The sequence below is a fragment of the Rhinatrema bivittatum genome, chromosome 1 (genome assembly GCF_901001135.1).
Source record: "Rhinatrema bivittatum chromosome 1, aRhiBiv1.1, whole genome shotgun sequence".
Taxonomy (NCBI): Eukaryota; Metazoa; Chordata; class Amphibia; order Gymnophiona; family Rhinatrematidae; genus Rhinatrema; species Rhinatrema bivittatum.
The window spans coordinates 301,252,434-301,278,492 of NC_042615.1; the positions used below are offsets into that span (position 1 = coordinate 301,252,434).

The 26,059-nt window shown below is 43.0% G+C and overlaps 1 protein-coding gene across 2 annotated transcripts in view; it reads left to right on the forward strand.

Moving 5' to 3' along the window:
• The window catches only part of PPA2 (pyrophosphatase (inorganic) 2), a 125,043-nt gene extending 99,352 nt beyond the window's left edge, over positions 1 to 25,691 (forward strand). The window contains exons 11-12 of one of the 2 annotated variants that reach the window (XM_029596947.1): positions 7,815 to 7,854; positions 25,442 to 25,691. In XM_029596947.1, coding sequence (XP_029452807.1) covers positions 7,815 to 7,854; positions 25,442 to 25,470 — 69 coding nt within the window. In that variant the 3' untranslated portion in view covers positions 25,471 to 25,691. The remainder of the gene's footprint in view (positions 1 to 7,814; positions 7,855 to 25,441) is intronic. The other variant, XM_029596948.1, reaches the window with a different exon arrangement.
• The last annotated feature ends 368 nt before the right edge of the window (positions 25,692 to 26,059 follow it).

The window sequence follows — 26,059 nt, forward strand, 5'->3', positions numbered from 1 at the left end:
ATGTTTTAAGAACTGTTCGTGCTACTCTTATTCAAGAGTGAGGGTGGAATTTGTTGAAAATAGGCTGAGGCATTTGGATCTTCGGTTTTTAAATTCCCCAAGGGTTGTGGGGGTGCTGCCGAGAGTTATTCTGAGAAGATATTTCCTAGAGACGCTGTCGGTTTCAGCTGACTCTGTTCCCTCTTTTAGTAAAGTTTTTTTTCTTTTTGTCATTTGCCATAATAGACAGCTCCCCACAGAGAGCCAGGAACTTTCAGGGTTTTCTTGGAGCGTTCTACTTATGAGATTTCAAAACGTTTGATGCTATTAATGTCCCCCGTCCCCCCGCATTTGAATTACGTTTTGTTTTGAAGGAGTTACTTTATAAAAATTTGAATGCTCAAGTTTATGGGTTCGCGTGTTAGGGTTTTTCCTGATTTTGTCCTGAAAGGGATTCCTGGCCATGCAGCCAGGAGGCCTGGCCTTTGGGAGCCACCCATTTGCCTAAGATACCCCTGCGAATGTGCTATAAAATATAGTAATGAGTGCTATGGTTTTCCCTCGCTGGAACTGTTAGACTTTCATGGATGTACAAAATTACAAAAGGTAGAACAAACTGATTCCAAAACATTACAATCATATTGCAAATATCTTTAATTGATGAACAAAGACAATACAAATGGGACACATCTGAGTAGGAAAACGTTGAAGGACCAACAAGTTTTCCCTCCTTTTAAAATGGACATAATCTTGTAGGAATATATTTAAGTACGTTGGGATTAAAGCACATTCTGCCATCAGCTTTTAACACTTGTCAGCTATTTTGGGAATACGTGTTCATTTGTTACACCCATGGTCTCACTGGTTTAGAAGTTATACAGTGTTTAATGAATTGTGATTGATATACTGTTTTCTGTGATGTGTACGTATTGTCAAGGTGGCTTTGTTATCTTTGGAATTTATGGGTTGATTGCAGCACACTTGTGTGAGTGTGTATGAATGTATATATATGAGTAGTGTTTTTATAAACACTCGTGTGTGATTAATATCAAGAACATGTTTTTTTTACATGCAGCTCCATTGTATTTTGATTATATGTGATTATGGGATGTTTTTAAATTGCCTTTATCAATTCAAGGTATTTGCAGTATGATTATAATGTTTATGATTCCTTCATGTTAAAGACTTTCATAGATGCCAAAGAAGACTTGTCAGTTGGCTCCCATAGTTTATCTCTAGGTTAGCTTCATTATGGTAGGGAGCAGGTTATTGTATCATGTTGTTGTAGTTTATTTTCTTTAGTTTTCACGTCTGAATCTCATTTCATTTCTTGCCCTCTCGCCCCCCCAGATGCTGGTGGTCTTATTAGATGAGTATTTGTTTTCTTATAAGAGATTAGTTTTTCTTTTTTGTATGCTGTGCTCATCGTGTTTCTAAACAAAGTGGATGCTTTGTACAGATTTCTTAAAAAAAAAAATCCAATAAACGAGTGAATTTTAAAAGTCCCAAGCGTGCCGAAGTTAAGGGATGCGTGAATGTCGAGGCGGCGCACGCCATGCGGATTTTCAAAGACAGCCGGATACGCTTGTACTTGCTGCTGCGCCCACAAATGAAAGTGTATTTTTAAAAAGGGGCGGAGTGAGCGCGTGGTCTGGGCAGGGCACGAGCATTCTGGGATTGTGACCTGAAATTTGCTTGTAAATACGCGCACTTCTGCTACGGATGATGTGTAAGTTGTAAAACAAAAGATTCTAGGCAGATCAGCGGGGTTTTAAAAGTCAGGGCTAACGGGGAAAGGGAGGTATTAAACTAAGTGGGTTTGGAAGTCCTATCCCTTAAATGGGTGAACTGGGAATGAAATGGGGAAACGGCTAGTGGTGTTGGCGCGCGTGGCTTTTAAAATCCCCCCACTTACATGGTAGAAGCGGCATTTGCTCCCACAGGTGCGCATCCACTTAAAATTGCACGCACGTGTGTGCGCGGTCAGGCTATTATAGAACATGCACGCATATATGCGCATAAGTTATAAATTGGCTGCGTCCCTGGGTGCATGCTGATGCACGTGCTCACATGGGTGACCATGCTCCGCATTGAAAGTTACTATCTTATCTGCATAGTAGGGAGTAACTTTCTATGTGTGAGTTTGTCGGAGGATGGCAGGGTGGGATCTTTGCCTCCCTTGGGTAGTACTGTTATGTAGGCCTTTTTCGCATCCCTGGGGAATCCCCCTCCCTGCAATGCTGCTGCAAAAAAGCCCTTTAGGATCGGATGTTCCCCTTTCAATGTTTTATAAAAATTAGCATTAAAGCTGTCGGCTCCGGGGGCTTTGTGGAGTGGGGCTGGTTTTGATTCCCTCCGAAATTTCAGATATGGTAAAGGGTTTATTTAACACCTCAAGTTGGGCCGTAGTTACCTGAGGGAGATCTAGCCCTCGAAAAAAGTTTCTTCCAGGTCCCTTGCGTTATTGACGGATTCGTCAGTATATAATTTGGTATGAAAGCTCCGCAGAATTCGACGGATATCCTCTGTGGCTGAATATCTAACCCCGTCTCTATGTAATTATGTCCCCTTTTTGCTTTGACCAAGTTGGCCAGTAATTTGCCTGTCTTCTTTCCAAATCTATATAGTCTGAGAAGTGTACAACAAAGCATTCTTTGTTTTTTCGATGAAATAGGCAGTTCAACTGGAATAGGGATTCCCTATGTTGCCTTTTGTTAGCCACCGATGGGGCAACTATCAGGCGGGCTTTGGTTTTCTGAAAATCCTTCTCCCGGTTTATATTCGTGTTTATTAAGGAGGCTGTTTCTCCTAATTATACACGCAGTAATATCGCCCCGCATAACTGCTTTCCCCGCCTCCCAGAATAACAGGGGCTTAGACCTGTGGGTGCCGTCATTCTCCTCATATTCTTTCCATTTAGTTTTAAGATACATTAGAAACTCGATATCATGCGTAAGGGTCGTGGGAAATCTCCAACGCATTTTCTGAGTTCCCCTCGTCCCCCATCGGGTGTCTACCCACAGCATGGCATGGTCAGAAAATTCTGTGGGACCTATCTCTGTCCTTTGACACAGGTGAAAGTGTTCCGTGCTAGCCAGAATGTAATTAATCCGCGACATTGATTCATGTGCCCATGCTACGTGGATGAAATCTTTTTTTCCCTTGGGGTTCAGGACTCTCCAGTCATCCGATAATTGTAAATGCTTACAAAGATAGGGGACGCCTTTCCTCTTCCCCCAGGTTCACTGTCTGCTACACAGTTGAAATCCCCTAACAGGAATACGGATCCCATGGCGTGTGTGGATAAAAGCTGAGTTAGCTCCGTAAAGAATTGATGCAAATAATTGTTTGGTGCATATATACTGCCAATAGTCACGGGCTTACCGAACAACTTCCCCCTTATGACTACGTACCGGCCTTTGTCTGTCATTGTATCCGTGTGCTCAAAGACCATGTCTTTGATGATTAATACGGCTACACCACCTTTTCGGTTATCCGCTGGAGAAAAGAATATTTTGTCCACCCAGCCTTTGGCTAATTTTAGATGCTCTTTGGTGTCTAAATGTGTCTCCTGCAGACACACTATCTGGGCTTTATGCCTTTTAAGGGAGGACAGCAATTTTGCTCTTTTTACCGGGGACCCCAATCCTGCTATATTCCATGACAAAAGTTGCAGGGTGTCAGCCATATAATACAAATGGTATCCTGGTGATTAGCAGATTATTGCTATTCCATTTCATCTTTTCCCTGACCCCCCCCCCCCCAGCCTAGGGGGGGGGGGTCAGGGTCAGAAAATGCCCTCTCCAGCTCCATACCAGCTATGTTTCAAATCAATGCCCTTTAACTTACCTTCCCGTGGGACTGCTTTCCCTCCCCTCCCACCACTAAATCCCATACCAGTGTTGCCCCCCAGCTTACCATCAGCTTTCATTTCGGCAAACCATCCAACTGTTTAAATGTGAAAAACTGTGAAAACCAACATAATCATACTAAACCCTCCAATTGAGTCCCTTCATGTTCTGAAGTTCTCGTGGACTCTCCATGTTGCTCCTTAAAGCACTTCCACCTGCAATGAATTCTTCCGCCCTGCTGGCTATCTCATGTATTTGTGAGGGAAGCTACATAAACCTTAGCACTTATTGCAATCTCGAAAATTTTCCACGCTCCATTGTGTTCCACCCGTAGGCGTGCCGGGTATTGCAGGTTAAATTTAATATGCCTGTTGTGAAGGTCCCCACAGACTTGAGAAAATTCCCTCCTCTTTTGTGACACGAGTGGAATAGTTCTAAAAGATCAAGATTATTTTACCTTCATGAAGTAAGGTGGATTTCTTCCTATAAGCTTGTAAAAGTGCAGCTTTATTGCAAAGTTCAAAAAACATGCAGTTATGACCCACGGTCTTGTAGCATCCAGGTTTCTCGGTCCCAGGCGGTGCACTCTTTCCACTTGGCAGCTACCTTGAAGTTGGTTGAGGCCCAGTTCCTGCAAAAAACATTCTTCCAATAATGCTGGGATTTCCCTGTCTGTATAGGATTCTGCAAAGCCCACAAAACGTAAATTATTGCGCCGTGATCTATTTTCTAGATCATCCACTTTTTGTTCCAGGGTTTGCACTTGCGGTTCCATTGCTGTTTGTTTACTTTGCAGGGCCTGTGCACCATCCTCCATATCAGAAACCCTCTTTTGCACATCCTCCACTTGCTGCTTTATAGTTTGCAAGGTTTCATTACCCGATGCAATTTGCTGTGAAAGTTCCAGGAATCTTCCATCCAGGGCCTGCACCACCGCTGCTGTGACCTCCTCCACCAGTCCTCTGTGATGTGTTCTTGCCATGGCAGAACGGGGACTGGGGAGGTCTGTCGGCTATTTTCCTTTTCCCCAACTTGCTGGGTGCCTTTTTTTCCCTCGGTGGTTTTGCTGCCATGTCACCTGCACCGCGGAGCAAATATCCCTCTATGGAGGTCTGGGAAGCCACGGGTCCGATTTGGTGCCGTCCTCGAGACACAACGGGAAGGTTAGAAGGCCTTTTCTGGGGGGGGAGCACCAGGAGCGAGTGATCTACGCTGCTCACCCGCTCATCTGGTCACGTGGTCTCCCCTGCTCTTAAACTTTCATGGGCTACTTCCCTCCTTGTGACCACGCTCCTCCCCCCCCCCCCCCCCCCCCCCCCCCCCCACTCGTCAGGGCTGCAATCAGTCCATTTAATTTAAGAAGGCAGCTAGCTAGTCCCTGGTGTACAAAAGATTGAGAAACACTGGTCTGACTATGATAATACCAAAGTCTTTATCACTGCTTTTAGTTCAGATGTTTGAAGAATGATGTAGATCCTGCATCATTATGGCAGCATTTTTCTACCTTTACCCTATCTATATACTTTTGGAGATATGGCCTCCAGAAATGGATACAGCATTCTAGGAGAGGTCCCAGCAATGACCTGTATAAAGGCATTATCACCACCTTTTTTTATTTTTTTAACTGGTTATACCTGGCACTGTGAATTCTGTCATTCCTTTGGCTCTGTCCACTGCCTTATCACACTGTTGCACTACTTTGAAATCATCACACATGATCATCTTCACATCTCTCATCTGACTTAGTGCACATAAATACCTCCCCTTCCACTCCTTTCTTCCATCTCCTCTACATCGTGTGTGCTGCTTCTTTGGATTTTTACATCTCAAATACATTTCTGTTTTTTTTGCATTGAATCTTTACTACTGGCTACTCTTTGTGACCTTTTTTAGATCACTTCTCATTCCGTCTGCTCTCTCAGGGGTGCCCACTCTGTTGCAGATCTTAAGTGTTATCTGCAAAAATTAAACTTCTAACCCTTTTCTAATATCAGAATCTGTTTTATGTGATGCCGAAGTGCTGCAGTTTATATGGTCTTGCAGCTTTTCATATGATACTTAAACCATTGTTATTGCTTGGTGCTGCCCCCATAAACTTGAACTTTTCCTCTTTAATTGTTAAGGAGCAAACTGTTGTGTACAGTAAGGGTGTCCTTTTGACATTCTTCACAATGTATTTCAACCTGGCTTCAAACCACTTTCAGATCTCTTCAAGATGTTTATGGGAAATTTGTGTTTTTATAGCTTTAAGCTGATCTGAAAGTCATGTAGGTGTATTTCATTCATAGTCAGATCTGCAAAGACATACATTGAGGATCTGATTCACTAAGCTTTTTTCCTATAGAGAGAAAAGCCTTAATGAATTAGGTCCTAAATCTTCATGGTTCCTTTTGACAGTAAAATCCCTTGTGGCGCTCTCCAAAACATGGCTGCTCTTAGGGTGCATGCAGGAGCCTTGCTACGAGCTGTGTTCATATTCAACACAGTCTGGATAGCAAATTTATAGGGTCATTTTCCAAGGTGCGATAGCCCATTATCGCATGCGTTAGGGAATTATCGCACGCAATAACGCCCTAATGCACGCGATAATGAGCTTATCGCGGCAATAAAATTAAAATTTGGGGAAGGGGTGGAGTTAGGGAGGAGTTTGGGAGGGGTTTAGGGCAATGGGGTGGCGGCACTGCTGCCGGCAATAATGTTTTGGACGTTATCACCGGCAGTAGTGCAGGAAATAGCACCACCTTTTAGCGTGGCGCTATGGGGGCGATAGTGTGCAGCACGGCTGCAGTGCGGCAGGTGAAACAGCACCGCCGTGATGCAGCCGGCTGCACACTAGTGCCCCCTCGCCCCTTTTACCGTGGCAGCTCATCAGTCGGCAGGGAATGATGAATCTAGGCCTAAGCCGGATACACTTATCCAACTAACTTTGTAAGTATTTTCAACATTGCAGCCGCACTGTTGAATATAGCCGGCTATCTTAAAGTTATCCGGGTAATTCTAGCCAGTTAACTTTAGGGCAGCCTCTTGGCCCGACCAGACACAGCCAACTAAATCATCCGGCTAACTCTGAATATCGGCGTTAGGAAGTTAACTTAGCCAGCTAAGTCAACTCCTCCCAGTTATGCACTCGTAATGCCCCTAACTTATCCAGCTAAATTCTAGCCTCCTAACTCGTAACCAACTAGAGTTTAGCCAGATATGTATTACAAACAATATACCATACAGATATGTGCCAAGATATTCATTTAGCTGTCTAATGTCTGTTATCCTCCTAAATGCTTTTGAATATGGGACCTCAGTGGCTCTAAAAGTAAGACTGTAGTTGTATTTCAAGTATTACTACTTACGCTTATGTATCTTTAAATTAGAGCACAGTATGTACAGGCTTCATTTTTCTTTCAATGTGAAAAGTAAAGCTTGAACGATCAGCTCTAATCTTGGACTGCAAGAAATCATATAGAAAGTATATTTGAAAACTTGAGACCACATCACAGTGTTCAGAAATTATTCAGTGCCAAGAAGGTAAAAATTTAGATTGAATTAAAAATTGGGATAAGAAAGAGTACAACCTTGGCACTATATTTAGCATATTTTTAACTGCCTTCCTGCTACACACCCAATGTCATGTACATCATGACAAATAAGATAAAATAGAAATTCATAAAATGTATTTCCAGGTGAATCAAAGCATAATAAATAATCCTGGAAATCATTGTACGGTTAAACATGATGCAGCAGTAAAACCTTATTTTAAAACAACCAGTAAATGAAAACAGATCATATAGCAATAGGCTGCATTTGATAAAACAAATGGCAATTAGCCAGTAAATTTGGAGCAATAATTGTTAGGAACTGATTTGGTCAGGATTCTGTGGTTCCTGTCTGAATGTTTGTCATCTTCATTTACAGGAAAGTGTTGGGGCTCTCTTTGTGTACACAACATTAGCTTTCAGACTCTAGATATATATTATATTTAACTTGCAGGCACCACTCCTGGACAGCGCAGACCTGATTTCCCAAGAAGGTATGTGTACCATCAGATTTTTTTTTTTTTATTTAAAATGTTTTATTTATTGCAATTTCAAATCTTCATATACCAAAAAAGTAAATTTGAGAAAAGACTACTTATAACACACAGTCAAAATCTACAAAACAGAAAAGGAAACACAAATCAATAATTGTATATAATCAACAACAGTCCCCAAATAAGTGGCCTCCAAAAAAAAAAAAAAAAAAAAGTTTTTTGATTTTTACATTTCAACAGCAAAAAAAACCCCCTCAGCCTTTTCTACATAGCAAACAGAATACAAATTCTGCTCCAAGGGCTATATCTCGACCTTCTTAACCTAAAGAACTTCAGAAAAACAGAAGGCAATATGTATGACCTGCTGTTAATAAAAAATAAATAAATAAATACAATGTTGATCTGGGTCCCAGAAAGATAATTGTTTCCTTGAAATGTAACCAAACATTTGCAGGGCTATTTAAAAAATAAAAAAAATCCCTCTCCAAAATCAATCAATCACATCTGGTGCTAACACAATAAATTATCTCCTCCTAACCTGCCTTGCCCTGCAAACATATGGAAACAATTGAGTCTTTAAGCCTAGAAACAGAACATCCTTAAGTCTAAAGAAGCATCTCAATGTATTATCTTTATTGATTTCAAAATGAAAAACCTAATACGTGTAACTAGTAGAGCCGCCTCATCCTGTGATGTCTCAAGAATTTTATAAGATTTCAGCTGTCAGAGAGTTGCAATTACCTCTCTTTAATCAATTGTCCAGCTTATCTTTTGATTTCTGGAAGAGTAAGCCTCCACCAATGAAATAATTGTTTCTTCAGGAAATCTGAGTACTTCACACAGAAATCTAAACTAATCTAAATGGGCATTTATATTTTGCTTTTATGCAAAATATCCAAGTTCATGTTAGATTATAACAGAAAAAAATTGTTATTGAATAAAACAAGATAAGGTAAGAGAATATAAAAAAAATTTACATCAATAAAATAATCCTAATACAAGACGTACATATGCAAACATAGTAAAATATAATTGTGTAATTTATTTTATCAGATTTATACTCTTCTTCAGAGTCTGTTCGAAGTGGATCACATAGCTAAACATACAGTACATAATCATAAAAATACAAATAAAAATAGCAAAAGACAATACAGGAGGAAGTAGATTGCCTCAAAGAAATAGATATACAAAGCTGGAGACAGTTGTCCCTTCAAGACCAGATATCTGAAGATCAGTGCTGAAATCCTGGGAAAAATAAATACGTTTTTCATACTGTCTTAAATGTTTGGAACAGGTGATTGTACAGAGGCAGACACTTGCTACCAAAAAGGCTTTGTCTCTGATTATATCCAATTGTGCCAGCCTTGAGGACAGTATTTCGAGGAGACTTTTGATTGCTGATTGTAGGTGACATGAGGGTTTGTAAAGACTTAGAGTAAAACTAATCTACACTGAGGTGTCCTTGTTCAACAGTTTGTGTGAGCAAACAAATTTTGTATTCGATCCACCACTGCACAGGGAGCAGTGTAGTTGATGAGAGGAGAGGGGTTATGTGATTTCTCATCTTGGTACGTCAGCACCCCGGTAACAGCATTTTGAATAATAATCTGCATTGCACGAAGCATGCTAGTTGGTAATCCCAGATATAAGGAATTACAGTAATCTAGGCCATTCAGTATTAACGATTGAAGGACAAAGCGAAAATTATGTAATTCAAGCAAAGGTTTCAAACATCTTAAGATATGTAGTATAAAAGAGGATTTCACCATAGCAGTAATTTGTGCCTTGATAGATAAATGCATGTCAATAATTACACCTAGATTTTTCACACCTGAGAAATAAGGTTGCAGAATCCTGGAATGTAAATGAAGAAGATATCTGAAAGGAAGGAAGCTTCATGCTCGTCAAAACAATCACCTCTGTCTTCTGAACATTAAGATGCAGCCTTTTGTGGAATAGCCATCATTTACAGATTTGCTGTAAAGGGGTATTAACATAAATGTATCAGTCCATGATGAGTAGTAGGGAATAAAGATTTGTATATCATCGGCATAGATTTTATAGTTCACACCAAGGCATGCCAAAACTTTGCAGAGTGGAGACAGATAATGAAAAAAGCATCACAGATAATGAAGAAACTTGGGGCAAACCAGTGGTCAGTGCATACAAATTTGAAGAAGCATTACCAGTTCTAATCTGTTGTGAATGATTGGATAAGTATGAAGACACCATTTCAGTGCATAGAGGATATGCCAAATGGTTGTAGCTAAGACAGTAGTGTACATTCTCTGAGGACAAGGAGGATGGTAGTCCTCACACATGGGTGACGTCATCGAATGGAGCCAGATCCGGAACTTTGAAAATTCTAGAATCTTTGCGATTAAACATGCCCTACTGAGCATTTGCAGCTGTAGTTATCACCCTGACCCCTAGGCAGAATCCCTTTCCCCCCCCCCCCCCCCCCCCCCCACGGAGCTGTGTGTGTCACGGCATTCAGCTTTGCTCTGTCCTCGCAGTTTTTGTAATTGATTTTTTTCCAGAGTTGCAGCTGTTTTTCTTTCCTTTACCTTATGGTAGCTTTTATTTATTTTTTTTTACTCTTCCTTTTTCCTCTTCTTTTCGCTGTCTGCCAGCCACAAGAGGGCTTTAGTTGCTGTGCAGCCTGGCAGAGTCTAATACTATCCTTATTAAATAAATACTCATTCCTGGGAACTTTTGATTTCCTGTCACCCTACCATAGGGGGGGGAGAGCAGTAGAAGCATGCACACAAACTTTCTCGCACACTCACATGTTCACTCACACACACATGCTCATTCTTACTTCTCTCCCTTGTCCACACGCATATGCACACTTTCTTCTCTCCTGCCACATACACAAATGCACTCACTCCTCTCCCTTTTTCACACACACACACACTCATTCTCTTCCACACACACACATACATACTCACTTCTCTCCTTCCACACACTTACATGCACGCACTCCTGTTTTCCACACACACACACACACGCACACTCTTTCACGTCTCTTCTTCTTCCATGCATATGCATGCACACTCCTCTCCCTTTTCCACACATTGCCCGTAAATGCATACGCTCACACACACACACATACACACTCATTCACTTCTCTCCCTCTTCCAAATATGCATACACTTCCACTCTTCTCACCTAGATTCTCTTTAGCCACAGGAGCCTCCACTTTCCCCATGCTCACGGGACATGATCTCCACTTCCTCCTTCTCCTCCTCCTCCTGCAGTGTCTGGCCACTCTGCCCTTGTTTTATTTTTGGCATGAGGCCTGATGCTGCTGTTCCTCCTCCTGCGTCTGCAGTTTCATGTGGGGGAGGGTAATGCTCCTGCTCGTCTTGCTCTTCACATCATTTTCCCGAGCCATGTGTGCTGATGCTTCTCCTTCCTCAAGCCTGTGCTGCTCCAGGCCCTTTTTCTTTGGCCTTCTGCAGCAGGGCACCTGGAGTTTTCGGGTGTTGGCCTGGAGACCTGGACGTTTATTCAGAATTCTGGAGTCTCTGGACCAAATCAGGAGTGTCCTCTCCTTGCTCTGTCTGTTTTTGGACCTTTGTCAGATGCTGGCAGGACTGACAGAATGTAGTGTATGGGTGATCTGTGTAGGCTGCTGAGCTTTTGGGGACTCTCCTGAGTTCTACCCGGGCAGAAGTTCCATGTTTCACTGATCGATCAGCATCGATGGAGGTTTAGAGAGTGAAGAGATCGAGGACCATATACCGTTCCTGTGTGGTCCTCACATCAAAGAAACTAGTCTCCACAGACGGGAGCCCTGGATGACATAGCCTCCCCTCCTGCTTGCCTGGAATAGCAGTGCAGTCTCTTGTAAGAGAGGATGAGCAGGAGCCTGGACAAGCAGCATTGCTGCTGCACCTTCAGTGCCATGCCCAGCAACGGTTGCCCGTGCACACTAGTGCCAGTGCACCAATGGTCTGATGCATCAATGTCCGAACCACATTGGGGACCAGGACTGCATTGAACGTCATGGTCACCCTTGATGCCATTGAGGTGCCAGGACGCCCTCTATACCATAGAGGTATATGACCATCCTCAATGCTGTAAGGGCCACATGGGTGCCATCAAGCACTGTGCACAGAGCATATTGGCTGGGCTCTGTGCTGGTGGTGAGTCTCGATGCACCAGAGGAACGGCATCGACATTAGTGTCATCAAGCACCTTGGGCCTCGATGTGGCAGAGTAGCAGCACCAACCTCTAGTGTCACAGTCTGGACCACATCAGGGACCAGGACTGCCATCAAACGCCATTGTCCCCCTTGATACCATCAATGCTCTCGATGCCCTTGCTCCCATTGAGGTGCATGCACGGCCGCCCTTGATGATATTGTGGTGCGGAGCCGCCTTGATACCATAGGCACCCTCAATGCCATCGAGGTGTGTGGCCACCATGGAGACAGTCGAGCGTGTTGGCCAGTGATGCCATTCGTTACTGCTCTTGACTGTCGAGCACCATTGACAAGGCACTCGGATTGCCATTGAGCATCCTAGTCACCATCGAGGCCATCAGCTACTGGGGCTCCTGAGAGCCCTGGGGCGATGGGGATTTTGGGACTAGGACAACTTTCTATCACTGGGGTCGCCATTTACTTGAAGCACCCTGGATCACCAAGGCATCTAGGCGCAGTGGTCCAGTGCCCTCAAGGCTCCTTTGCAGTGTCCAGATGGGGCAAAGAGGGGCATCGTGCTGTCCCATCACTGGCCTACAGCTATCAGACACCATGGATGCCAATGATCTTGGGGTCCCTGAGGTGCTGGGATCGGGGGGCATCTGAGACCCTGCCTGGCTTCATGCACCATAGGTGCTAATGGACCGCTGGACCCCAGGCTTCCCTGGGGTCCAGCGGTGAACTTGGCCTGCGCGATCGGCGCTGAAGCCCGTCGGGGTAAGGCCTCTTGTTCCGCTCGCCCCGCTCGGGCTCCTGCGCCGATCGCCGGCCCTTCTCTGCAGAAGCTCTCCAGCAGCTTACCTACTTGTAAGGCCGCGAACATCCGCCCTCTCCGGCCTCGACCCGGGCCACGAGCCCTCGCTTCCGCCGGCCTAGACCCGAGCCGCGAGACCTCGCCCGGAACCGCCATCACAAAAAAGAAACGCCCACGAAAACGTCGCGGCGGTGACGACAGAGGCGCGACCGACCGGCGGGGTATTTAAAACGCCGCTCTCCCTTACTCAATCCTTTGCTTCCCTGGGGTCCAGCGGTGAACTTGGCCTGCGCGATCGGCGCTGAAGCCCGTCGGGGTAAGGCCTCTTGTTCCGCTCGCCCCTCTCGGGCTCCTGCGCCGATCGCCGGCCCTTCTCTGCAGAAGCTCTCCAGCAGCTTACCTACTTGTAAGGCCGCAAACATCCGCCCTCTCCGGCCTCGACCCGGGCCACGAGCCCTCGCTTCCGCCGGCCTAGACCCGAGCCGCGAGACCTCGCCTGGAACCGCCATCACAAAAAAGAAACGCCCACGAAAACGTCGCGGCGGTGACGACAGAGGCTCGACCGACCGGCGGGGTATTTAAACCACCACCCTCCTCGGCGTCGCGCACCGGGCGTCGCGCGCACGAGGGAGCGCGACAAAGGGGCCTGCCCCTTTGTTTCACCCCTTCGGTTCGCCCCTCGCTATCCCCGAGCATTACCCCACCAGCACCATACCAGTGCTAACACAGCACTCTTCCTGCAACGTCCATCCAGCGCTCATCCTGCAACATCCATCCAGCGCTCATCCTGCAAGCAACCACCCAGCTAACCTTCCAAAATGTTTCCAGCTCTTCCAATACCAACTTTGCAACACCGCCTCCTACCTAAAAGACCATCTGCCAGACAAGCCCTTCACTACAACTTAAAAACACTCACCCCTATTCTGATTGCACCAATCACCCAGCTTTTAGGCCTCACCCTCTTTTCACTCTCACTCTTCAATGCACAATCCCTAACAAAAAAAATCCCTAATTTTCAATGATTACCTCACCGACGCCAAGCCAGATATTTGCGCAGTAACCGAAACATGGCTCAAGCCCTCAGATACAGCTTTAATAAACCAACTCCCTACGCTGACTTATGACTTCTTCTCACTCCCGAGACTGAAAAAAAGAGGAGGTGGAATCCTTCTGGCTACCAAAAAAAGCCTTAACTTCACCCAACACCCATTCAGTTCTAATACAAAACTGGACGTCGGTTTCTTCACATCACAACATCTTCAAATCCTTCTTGTCTACGACCCCCAGGGCTCCTAGAATCCGATGTCTCCCCCATCCTTGAAATCACCACTACGCTCATCAACCTGGATTCTCCAGCAATCATCTTAGGAGATTTCAATCTGCACATAGACAATCCTTCACCATCTAACAGCTGCATAACCCTCCTCACAGCCCTGTCAGCAATGGGATTCCAACAATTAGTCAACGAACCCACACACAAAGCGGGTCACACTCTGGACTTGATTTTCATCAACAAAGGCATTACGACTACATCCAATTTGAAGAACAAAAAGGTTCCATGGTCGGACCACACTCTCATCTCTACCTCTTTCGCTCTGAAAGAAACCAACACTCCTAACATCCCCTCACCTTCATTCCAATACAGGAGGCGATGCTCCCCCGAAGACCTTAACAACCAGTTGGATTCACAGCTCCCTCTACTAGATCTCACCGACCCAAACACTGCCATTCGTTCCTGGAACAACATAACAGAAAATATAGCTAACAAGCTCTGCCCTTCAACTATAAAAAAAATCTCACACCAATGCCTCCAACAGACAACCTTGGTTCACCAATGAAATTAGAAAACTAAAACAAAGCTTAAGAAAGAAAGAAGCGACTTGGTGTAAAACCCCTTGTGACATCACCATTTCTTCATACAAATCCACACTATACCAGTACAAAGCCCTCACCTCAAAATCAAAAAAAGATTATTTTGCATCTAAGATTCACAACCTGGTCTTTGATGCTAAAGCTCTCTTCGCTTATGTCTCCAGCCTCACTCAAACCATACCGCGAGAAATCCCCGGTGACATGGCACAGTCTAAAGCTGATGAACTAGCTCAGTTCTTCCAAAATAAAATCAACAATCTTTTAATTCAACTGCCTTCCAATACTGCTGACGCCCTCCCAACATATCAACACCCGACCTTCAAAAACTCCAGCCTAAACACTTTTGAGCCCGTCTCATCCACTGAGATACAAGCCATCTTGAGAAGAATGAAACCTTCGTCTCACCCTGCAGACCACATCCCCACCAAACTACTTCTATCTATTCCAGATACAATAACCACATCATTGACAAACATCATCAATTGCTCTCTAGCCCAAGGATTCTTCCCAGATGATCTCAAAATGGCCTCAATCTCACCACTCCTAAAGAAACCCAACCTTGACCCGAAGGACCCTAACAACTTCCGCCCCATAGCTAACCTTCCATTCATCGCCAAGATCATGGAAAAACTAGTCAACTCTCAACTTTCAAACTACATCGAAGACAACAATCTCCTCTTCGCCCCACAACACGGATTCCGAAAAAATCGAGGCACAGAATCCCTCCTTATATCTTTGACAGACCATATCCTACTGGGCCTTGACAAAGGAAACTCATTCCTCTTGCTAGACCTTTCCGCAGCGTTCGACACGGTCAACCACGCCATCCTCCTAAACCAGATGTCGTCCATAGGAATCAGCGGCACCGTCCTCTCCTGGTTTAAAACCTTTCTCAACAATAGAGGTTACAAAGTCAAACTCCAAAACAAGGAATCCTCTAGATTTGACTCTGCCATAGGAGTCCCACAAGGCTCGTCATTATCTCCGACTCTATTCAATATCTACCTTCTTCCTCTCTGCCAACTTCTCACCGACCTCAATCTAAAGTTTTTCCTATACGCAGACGATATTCAAATCATCATCCCTATCAAAGACACTTACTCTAATACTCTTGACTACTGGGAATCATGCCACCAAAAAATCAAACTATTCAACAGCCTACACCTCATCTTAAATTCCTCCAAGACTGAAATCCTACTCATCTCTCCTGAGAACAACACCTCCAACAGTACTCTTCCTACCAATCTGCCTACCACACAAGCTAGAGACCTAGGAGTAATAATAGACAACCGGCTGAACCTCAAGGCACACATCAACAAAACAACCAAAGACTGCTTCTATAAACTCCAGGTCCTGAAAAGGATAAGACCTCTTTTCCACGCTCAAGACTTTAGAACGATCATCCAAGCAGTCATTTTTTCGAAACTAGACTATTGCAATTCCTTATTGCTAGGTCTACCTTCATCCTACTCCAAACCTCTACAGATGGTTCAAAATTCAGCAGCCCGAATCTCGACAGGCGCAAGGAAAAGAGACCACATATCCCCCGTCCTGAAAGAGCTTCACTGGTTACCCGTATACTTCCGCATCATGTATAAAGCCATAACTATCACCTACAAAACTATACACCAACTCACCACCCTCGATCTTCAATTCCCTCTCCAAGCACATAATTCTACCAGACCTACCAGAGATGCTTACAGAGGCTCCCTCCAAGTTCCCCCAGCGAAAACGACCAGACACGTTACCATAAGAGATCGCGCCACCTCCACAGCTGGCCCTCTTCTGTGGAATTCCATTCCTACAGACCTCAGACAGGAGCCCTGCCTCCTAACTTTTAGGAAAAAACTTAAGACTTGGTTATTCAAGCAAGCTTTTCCGGACACAACCCAATGACACAATCCAATGACTCCTAAAACACCATGCCTCCTGTATATAACATTTATTTTGTATACTACACTTAAATTGTATATTATTTAACCATTTCTATTCTCTCCTATCTTCTTCCCTCTCCAAGTTAGGCTACCCTTGTTAAATGTAACTGTACCTTCGATCACCACAGTTCTAGTTTCCTATGTATTATGCACTCCTGTTTTATGTAAACCAGCAAGATATGTTCTCATGATTGCCGGTATATAAAAATTCTAAATAAATAAAATAAATAAAATAAATGAGCACTAGGGTTGCTGTCGAGGCTATCGTTAGCCATAGCTGTTGGTGAGGAATGCCATTGAGCTCGCAGCATTGATGCCCTCAAACGTATAGGTGAGACTAGGTGAACTGTCGATGGCGCTGGAAGTCATCAGTTCCTTTGGGCACCAATGAGGTGTGTTGGGGCTGCAAATCCTCTGCCTGCAGATGCCCCTGGCATCCTTGATACTGCCAATCCATCGAATCCTTCAGGCACTGGGGTCTCTATTGGTGCCACCGAGCTGCTGATGTCTGCGGGCATCTGGGGCATCGGGAATGGTGCTATATACCGTTGAACTGGTCAAGACACGGTCAAGCACCATTGAAGACCTGGGTGTAGCATTGTTTAGTGTCATTGATGCGATCAATTGTTTGGTGAGCGTGAGAGTACTATGGGCCCAAAGGGTACTCTCACTACAGTGGGCACCAGTGGATATGATCAGATGCAATAGGACACTACCGCAGAGCACCATGGCGACCGTCTGGCGCCGTGGACTTCGCTGCTGCCATTCCATGAGGGAAATGGCGGTGAGCCATTTCCAATGCCATTTCAAAGGCTGTGTACAGCCTCTTGAAGCATTATAAGGTACTTGGGGGTACCATGGAGGTGACGCCATAGAACGCCACCTACCACCACGCCATAATCAGAGCCCCAGTGGTACAGGGGATGCTGTTATCACTTCATTGGGAGTTAGTGTGACAGTGGATTGTAGCATGTGTGTTCGTGTATGGCAGGTGTCATCTACTCCTCCAAGTGCCTCTGGCATTGGCAAGCGGCATTCTCTGTCTGTGCATGCACAGCCATGTCAGGGTTCTGCCATCGCCACATCAATGTATCAGCTTCCTCGTCTGTTTTGCTCCATAAGGTGCTAGGGAGCACTGGCAAGGAAGGTGCCATCACACAATATGTGATTGATTTTTGGCAATGCACAGCCATCGGCTCTAACAGTTGGTGCTCAGTCCTTGCTGTGCCATGGGATTCTACCCGCTAGCACGGCAAGTGGTTTTGTAAGGGTGCCACCATCCGTAGGATGAGGGAATGAGAAGTGAGTATTTCACTTGGGGTTGAGATATACAACCTAACAAATTGTTCTTACCCCTGCAATCCAGCAGTCTGCCTCCTTGTGTTCTTCGCGCCTTCCAGTTGAAATATCAAGGGGAGGGGAAGAAAAGCTAGGGCATTCGTGGTATATCTTAGTGTATACCTGCAGAGAAAGATACACCTTTTTTTGCCAAGTTCTGGCCAGTATTGCCTTTAGCTTTCTCACTTCACTGGGTTGTCCAAAATGCCTTCCTGCTCACCTGAACTATCTTTTAGACAGGATGAATAGCCCTGCCTTTGACAAGATGCATTATGAGTGAGCATCAGGCCTAACTTATCTCCCTGCTTGGGGGCTGGGCTAGCGATCCCATTCACGGATTGCTTTCATACCCTAAAACTCCTGATGCTGTCCTGCATGGTCAGCTATGCCTGGTACTTTGGCACATAGGGTCAGTCACAGACCTTGCATTGTTCCTGATTATTCTTCCAAGTGTGGCTTGGGTTTTTCTTCCCATTGTGCCTATCAGCTAAACATGGGGAACACTTCTGCAGATGCATTCTGTCCTTCAGATGCCAGTGGACCACAGTCTTTCTGGAGAGCACTCGGGCCCCAGTTTGGTTTTTCGGTTGTTTTGTAACATCAAGGAAACTGTGCAGTCTTTGTCCAAGAGTTCTTCCCTTGTTTGCATCTCTAGACCTTTTCCTGTATCCAGGAGGTTCTAGACCTACTGTCGTCAGGGTTTACTGATCCAAAACCCTGCTTATGATTTACATTGTGTGAAGTATGTTTCTTGCTGACATTCGCATCACTCCCCTGCCTTAGGTGCCTCTGCTACGCATTGGGGTTTTGTGTCTGTCTTTTCTATGGTTTTCTCTTTGTAGAACCCAATTCTTTTCCCGCCTAGACCCCTTTGTGGGTTGGCTGCCTCACAGGCAAAAGAGACAAAAGAGAGAGCCGGTGCTTTCAGCACTGTGCGGTTTCCCGCTTTGTCCTGATCGGACAGCCTATAGCTTGGGAATCATACACGTGTGAGGACTACCATTCTGCTTGTCCTCAGAGAAAGCAAGAGTTGCTTACCTGTAACAGCAGGATGTTAATCCTTACAATACCCACCTGCCTCCCCTGGGCATTGGTTTCTCCATGTGTAAGCTATATCATGGATTGAGGGACTCTGCCTAGGGGGCAGGGTGATAACTACAGTAGGGCATGTTTTTAAAGTTCTAGAATCTTTGAGATCATAGTTCCAGACCGGGCTCCATCCAATGATGTCACTCTTGTATGAGGACCCATGTGCAATTCTGCTTGATCTAAGGTGTTGAAGCCTGCTGTTATGTTCAGGAGGACTATTACATAGCTAGTATTCATATTAAAGCCTCATATGATTGTATCAACATTTGATAGTAAGAGTTTCTGTGCTAAATCTCTTTCTAAAACAGAATTGAAACTAGACTATTACAGCATTTTCCTCAAATGAAATTGGTAAGCTCTTCCAGTACTACTGACTCAATTAGTTTTGCCAAAAAAGACAATGAAATTGGTCAGTAGTTAGTTAATACAAACAGGTCAGCATTAGCTTTTTTTTTTCAGTATTGACCTAACAGAGGCTTGTTTTAAACATAAGACATATACTGGAGGATAGAGAAAAGTGAAATTAGCAATCACTTGAGAATTATCGTTCCTGACCATCTTCAGTTCAGTAGTAGGACAGGGATTCAGTGGGAATGAAGATGAATTCAATTTAGCAATAATATGAGTGATGGTATTACTAGAAATGAGATCAAATGTTGTCCTGATAGGTTGTACTAGTGGTATATCTGTAGTTTATGAAATAAGACCAGGCATCAAACAATTACAGATCTTTTCAATTTTGGCAATAAAAAATTCTGTAATCTGATTGCAAGACTCAGTTGTAGTGTTCACTCCAATATTGGTACAGGTAATGATTATTTATAGACTTAACAATCTGTAAAAATTCAGACAAATTGCTCCCAACTGCATAGATTCAATTTGAATAGTATTTCTTTTTGGTCAAATTAATTTGGTTGCATTATGCAGCCAGCTATAATGAGCAGTTTTGGCCGTTGCAGTATGTTTTCACCATCTGACCATCTTTCTTGTTTCATTAACTTTAAAGTTGAGGCATACCATGGACCATCTTTTTAGACAGTTTGCATAGGAGCAATTTCGTCAGAGACTGCTACCTTCGTTTCCTGCCAAAGTTTCATAGCTTGATCTATATCTTTGGCAGAATAATCCACCAGTTTGGATAGCAGGAGTATCTTAAAGTGGCCAAAGTCAAAGTGACTCCTCATGGCCACATATTGAGGTACATTAGCAGTTTGAGATTTTGACAACTTAAGGGAGCATTTACAAGAGATTAGTAAGTGGTCAGATCATGATATTTCCTTCATCTGTAATTGATGAGGAGATTGTATTACAAAGTCTGGGTTTATGAAAAGTAAATCCTGACTATGTCCATGTCTATGTGTTGGAAAGTTGATGGTTTGAATCCATCTTAAGCTAGTCCTGCTATCCAGAAATACTTCTGCTGCGGAAGACAGAGAAAGCAAGTCTACATGTTAAAGTCACCAAGTACAAATGTTGATGTTAAATCAATCTTTAAACAAGACAACAAGTCAACCAATAGTGAAACATTATGGATCACAAGGCAGAGTGGAAAGTACACCAAAACAAAGTTTGCAATCAAAGAGAGCACCAATATGGATAGAATCAACCACGACCCATGCGTATTTATCTTTGTCATACGTCTACCACCCCGTCTGTTTGATCTTGGCTGTGAGATAACAGTATAGCCAGTAATTCATATTTAGTTTAATAAAACAGTGTCTCAAGCAGCCAGGTTTCAGAAATGTAAAATTAGGAGAATTGGATTATATCAAATCATGAATAATTGCTTTCTCTTTCACTGATTGTATATTTAAAAACCATAAGTGATAGAATGGGCATGGCTAGCAACATAGATGACAGTTGGATATTTATAGGACTTTTTTTTGGGGTATTCTTAAATCTTACAGTTGCTAAACACCATATTTGCCTCTGCTAGTCATCATGGGAATCTTATTTATGCTTTGAGTATCAGATATTTCAAGTGATGAACATGAGATTGACTTGCACAGTATGGTTGGATGAAACAAGCAGAGCACAGAAGAGCAAATCATTTTCATACCTTAGTGGTACTGTAATGAAGATTAAAGTCCGGTGGCTCTTGGGGTGCACAGAAGGGCATGCTCCTCTGTCACATGCCTTTATACATGCGAGTAAGGCCCACAGTGCTATTGGCGCACAGCACCTCTGGCACCCCATGGTGCCTTTTCACCTGGCGCACCACAGTATCCCACTGGGTCAAGAGGTGCAACAAGGTGGAAAACAGCTGTGATGATGTTTAGATAGGGCCCAACTGTGGCTTAAGACTTGGAAAACTAAAGATAATTTTGAGTCCAAATTCAGTTGGCAAACTACTCTAGAGCCGAGGTGCCTTCCTAGAAAAAGCTCTCTCTAGAGCTGACCAGCTTAAATTTTTGAGCACTTGGAAGAGCCATTCATCATTCTTGACAAGAATGAGAGGATTGAATAATCCTACTTACAATGTCACCTGGCATATGACCCCCTCAGTATGCTGAATACAATGGTTAGAATCTTAAAGTAGATTTGACATTGAATTGGAAACTATTGTAAATAAAATGATGGGTGTGGCTCTGTCCCCTTATTTTTCTTTCCCCAGATCATCTTGGCTATAGTGTTTTGAATCTGTTGGCCAAATGCTTCCCTAGAAGCCCCAAATAAATGAAATTACCGTAGTTTAGATGTGACAGCATTACTGCTTTCATAATTTTTCTAAGTTCCAACTGACGTCATAAAGACTGAATCTCTTACCAAACAGTAACCCCAGTTACTCGGGGAAAGTTAACCATGCTTAAATACATTTTTCCTTGCACAGTTCCAGAGGCTCTCCACTTTGTTCTTTATAAAAAAAAAATAAATAAAATAAAAAAATCTGTTATAATGCAACTACTTTTAAAGTTATGATGTGAACCTGTTTGGTTCTTCAGGGCTTCTACTTAACCATCCGTGTTCTTTAAAGAGTCTTTCTGAGACTGAACTGCAATTTAAATTTCTAGCAAAGAAGTAAATGTGACAGTTCAAGTCTAGTTATTCCATATCATCTTCAGTGGTATGGTTGGGGGGCATAGAAACAGTCAGTTTGCACTCCAGGAACAAGTCCAGTCATCTCAAGAGTAGACCCCCAAAAGCCTCATTTGCATCCCTGATGTTCCTGTCATAGCCTCAGTGGTTTCCACAATTGGAGTCACTCTCAGTATTGGTGACATTGGCGTAGATGATCCTGTCAGAAGCAGGAATGCTCTGCTAGAAAACTTTCTCCTGATGCAGATCACATGGGAGTTGAAGTTCCTCAGCGTGCCCTCCCTGCAGCTCAGGAGGGCAAGTTGCGGCTGGTCCTAATGCTGGCGCCTCTTGCTCACTGCTGGCTTCAGCCTTGGAAGCACACACTGTTCTAAGGACAGAGTTGTGTCCAAATCTGGGAACTGGAGAGCAACAAATATTGCTTCTCCTCTAACTCCCAAGGAGGAACTAGAGCTCATCGGTTACGACAAGAGTTGGCTAGCAAAAGACTCCCGAGATGGTCTGAGGAGCTACTGAGGGGATAGACCTTGTCTCTTTCCCATTGGAAACCAGAGAGTACTAAGGAAATTTACATGCTTTTGCATACTTTATGGCAACTACTGAATTGTTTACTGTTGGAATGGGATATTGGGAATATAAGATCAGTAATTTTTTTTTTTTTTTTTTGTAAAGTGTGACTTTTAATTGTGTAGGTTTCTTGTAAACTGCCACTATTTTTTTTGAGCAAGCAGTATATAAAAATAAATGCAAAAAACGGGGTAAATTAAGACCAACAGACAAGCCTTTCTTAATTGTGGCCAAATGCAGTGGCCATCTTGGAATATCCCTCATCCCCAGGATTGTCAGTATTTTACTGAGAACATTTGTTTAAAAAAACAAAAAAACAGATTGATTAAAAGAAAAAAGGCTGCTGTCCTTTACAATTAAAGTTTACAGAACATAGTAATGAAAGTGCTTCTCTATAATATACTCCGCGTTCAGTTATTCTAAAATACCTGGAAATCCCTGTGCATGTGAATAGTGCTGCTTTATAGAAGCAACTAAAATTACTGTCCTGTGCTGCACGTTCCCCCAAGAGCTTTACTTCCTAGCTGTCCTTAAGACTCCTTGCAGGAGTTGCTTTAAGAGCACAGGCCTTACGATTTAGCCTAACAGGGGCCTGCACTGCTCCTTAGGTAGGAAGTGTTTTAGTTTTCAACTATAGGTTGTCCTCTGAGCCATAGAAAACTAGGATATTAGGTATGTTTTGTTACCCTGGCTGGAGGAGCTGACTCCAGACTAATGCAATCAAGGCTAGCTAATGGCCATGGCTTCATAAATCTTAGTGTTGATATTAATTTCCATTGTGATAGCATCCCGTTGTAATCATGGCCCGTAAATGATGTGTCTCTGTGAATGCCCTCAGCTATAGGGACGTCCTCTCTTTTTTTTTTCCATAGAGAGACTTTATCTACATGACATTAGATTGCCTAAGTGTGTCAAAATCCTATTCTCTACTTTTATACTGTAGTGATATACTGTTTGTACACCATTATGGGCAGGTCCTTGAAGCTGGTACATCAGTGTATATGAAATAAATAAAATGAAATATAGTAAAACACTTTTTTTTAACCTTTTTTAGTTTTACTCAAACATTCCGAAAAGTGTAAAGCTTTGAAAATACCATGAGTACTTTCAAATCAGTTCCATTCACATAACAAAAGTCAAGAAATGACTTAGTCCAGCTCAAGAAATCTCATTGGCTTGACGGTCTGTGCATGTGTTACTAAAGCAATACATCAAGTAATAAGTGCTAAAAGGATAGAATAAAGAGTAATGTTGATTTCTGACTACCCTTTAGAAAGGTATACAAGTTGGCTTAGAAATTCAAGGTGGATTGTGAAGTACATTAGAATAAAAATACCTCTGGACACCTTTCATATTGAGCACATCTAGTTTCTCTTCCCATCTTTCCCTAAAACTACTCAATCAATTTTTGTGAATATTGGTGGACACCAAAGGATGGGGGTTTCTTTAAGTGATGCAGAATGAAAATGGCAATTTAATGTAGAAGTACCATAATAACCATAATTGTTTTACCATCATAATGATGATGCGGCAGTGCGACATTTAGTCATTTGTTTCCACTGCTACCTGACAGAAAACTTTATTTACTACAAGGCAAAAGCGCATCATGCTGGGAGACTTTTTTTTTTTTCCCCTCGATCTAGATTGACTTAAAAAAAAAACAAAATGCAAAGAGTACACCGTGCAAAACTATTTCTTTCCCACTTTTAGAGTTTAGATAAAAAATGAAAATAGTTCTGGGGTTTGGTCAGTTGGATGTAGTTGTATGGACGATATGAAGAATAAGACATAGGCTTTGGTTTCTTTTAAAAAGCTCAAAACCATAAGCATTGAGGGTTGTAGAGTCGTCTTAAGATCTGTTGGCAGGAAATATCCCTGTAGACACAACTTTATGGGAAAGCAAATCTCAGCACTCCTTATATGGTTCAGCTGCTGATACTTAGAGTGCCAATGCAATCTGTCTCATGGATTTCACTGTGTGAAGTTAGTTTACTCCTTGAGTCCTCTTGATAAGAACACTTAAGGGCTACCAGCTGCCATTCATTTTTCATTCTTTTTAGTTCCTTTGCAAAAATGAAATATGCATCCTGCAACTAGTTCAGTGTCCCTCCTGGGAAGGTGTGCATGAAGGGTAGTATAAGGAAATGCGAAGGTTAAATGTCTGTGATTGAAAAACATTTCAGCCCTGCAGATCAAATACTAAACTCTTAACACTGGATATACAACACTCTTATGTGGGCCTGTGGAGGGAAAAAAATGTAGAGCTTTTTCTCTGTGTACATGTGCATACACGAGGAAGGACAGGATATCCTTTCGTTCCAAGAGTAGAAATAATGGAAGTAATTTTCATTATAGACCATATACCTAAGTATGACATTTTGCTGCTGTTAAGATAAGCAGCATGTAGCTTCATTTTTATGATCATTGGGATTCCCAAACCTGCCACAATGGAATTTTTAGCTTACTTTCCAAGAAAAGTGGACATGAGATCACCACGTCTGTGTGTATATGTTTATGTATCCATGTGTTCCTCCCCCCCCCACACACACTTAATTTTTGTATTTGGAGTCCTATCCACAATAAATTTTCAGGACACAGGGAGTCCAAGAGGATCCTGGGAGATTTATTGTTTGGGGATGAATTTACGTATACACACAGATGCATGGTTGCGCATCTGCATTGGTTTTCATACTCCCCCCACCCCCCCTCCATACTTTGTATAAAATAAATGCTGTAATCAAAAAAGGATATTAATGTCTTGTCTTTTTTTTTTTTTTTTTTTTTAGTCAATGTGTGGCATTTTCTTAGCAAGTGAATGCCTAAGAGTCACTTCAGCAATTCCTGCCTGATCCAGGAGCTCAAGACCTATGGATGCATCCACCAATGTCTGTCACCATAGAAATCAAGCCTTGCCAATCAACTTGGGCCTTTCACCATGTAAATAAACCATGACATTTTTTAAATTATAATTAGTCAATGTTGTCCTTTGTGCCAATCTTGTTCCTGAAAATAAATGTTGGTTTTCCATGCGTATCATTCATTATTGTACCTTTTTAAAAATTTAACAATTCTTTATTCAAATTGGAGAGTGGGATTTACAATTGCCCTCTTTTCTGGATGCTATTGGTGAATAAAATAAAAAAAAAAAAATGAAACCAGCTTGGCCCCAAACAAAAACCTGGCTGAAACTGACCTTCTTTCTCTCTCAGTATAGTGGGTGTGTTCTTTCTAATCCTTTCACAGTCTGTAAAGTGTTTGGTTTATGAGGACATTGTATCCCACATAAGGTGCCAGAAGCTCAGACTTCTAGTAATGTAAACTACTTTTTTGTGAGGTAGATAGTTGCAGACCTTCATGAGCAGTCTTTGTATGATGGTGTCAGAACCTGGACCATTGGAGATCTT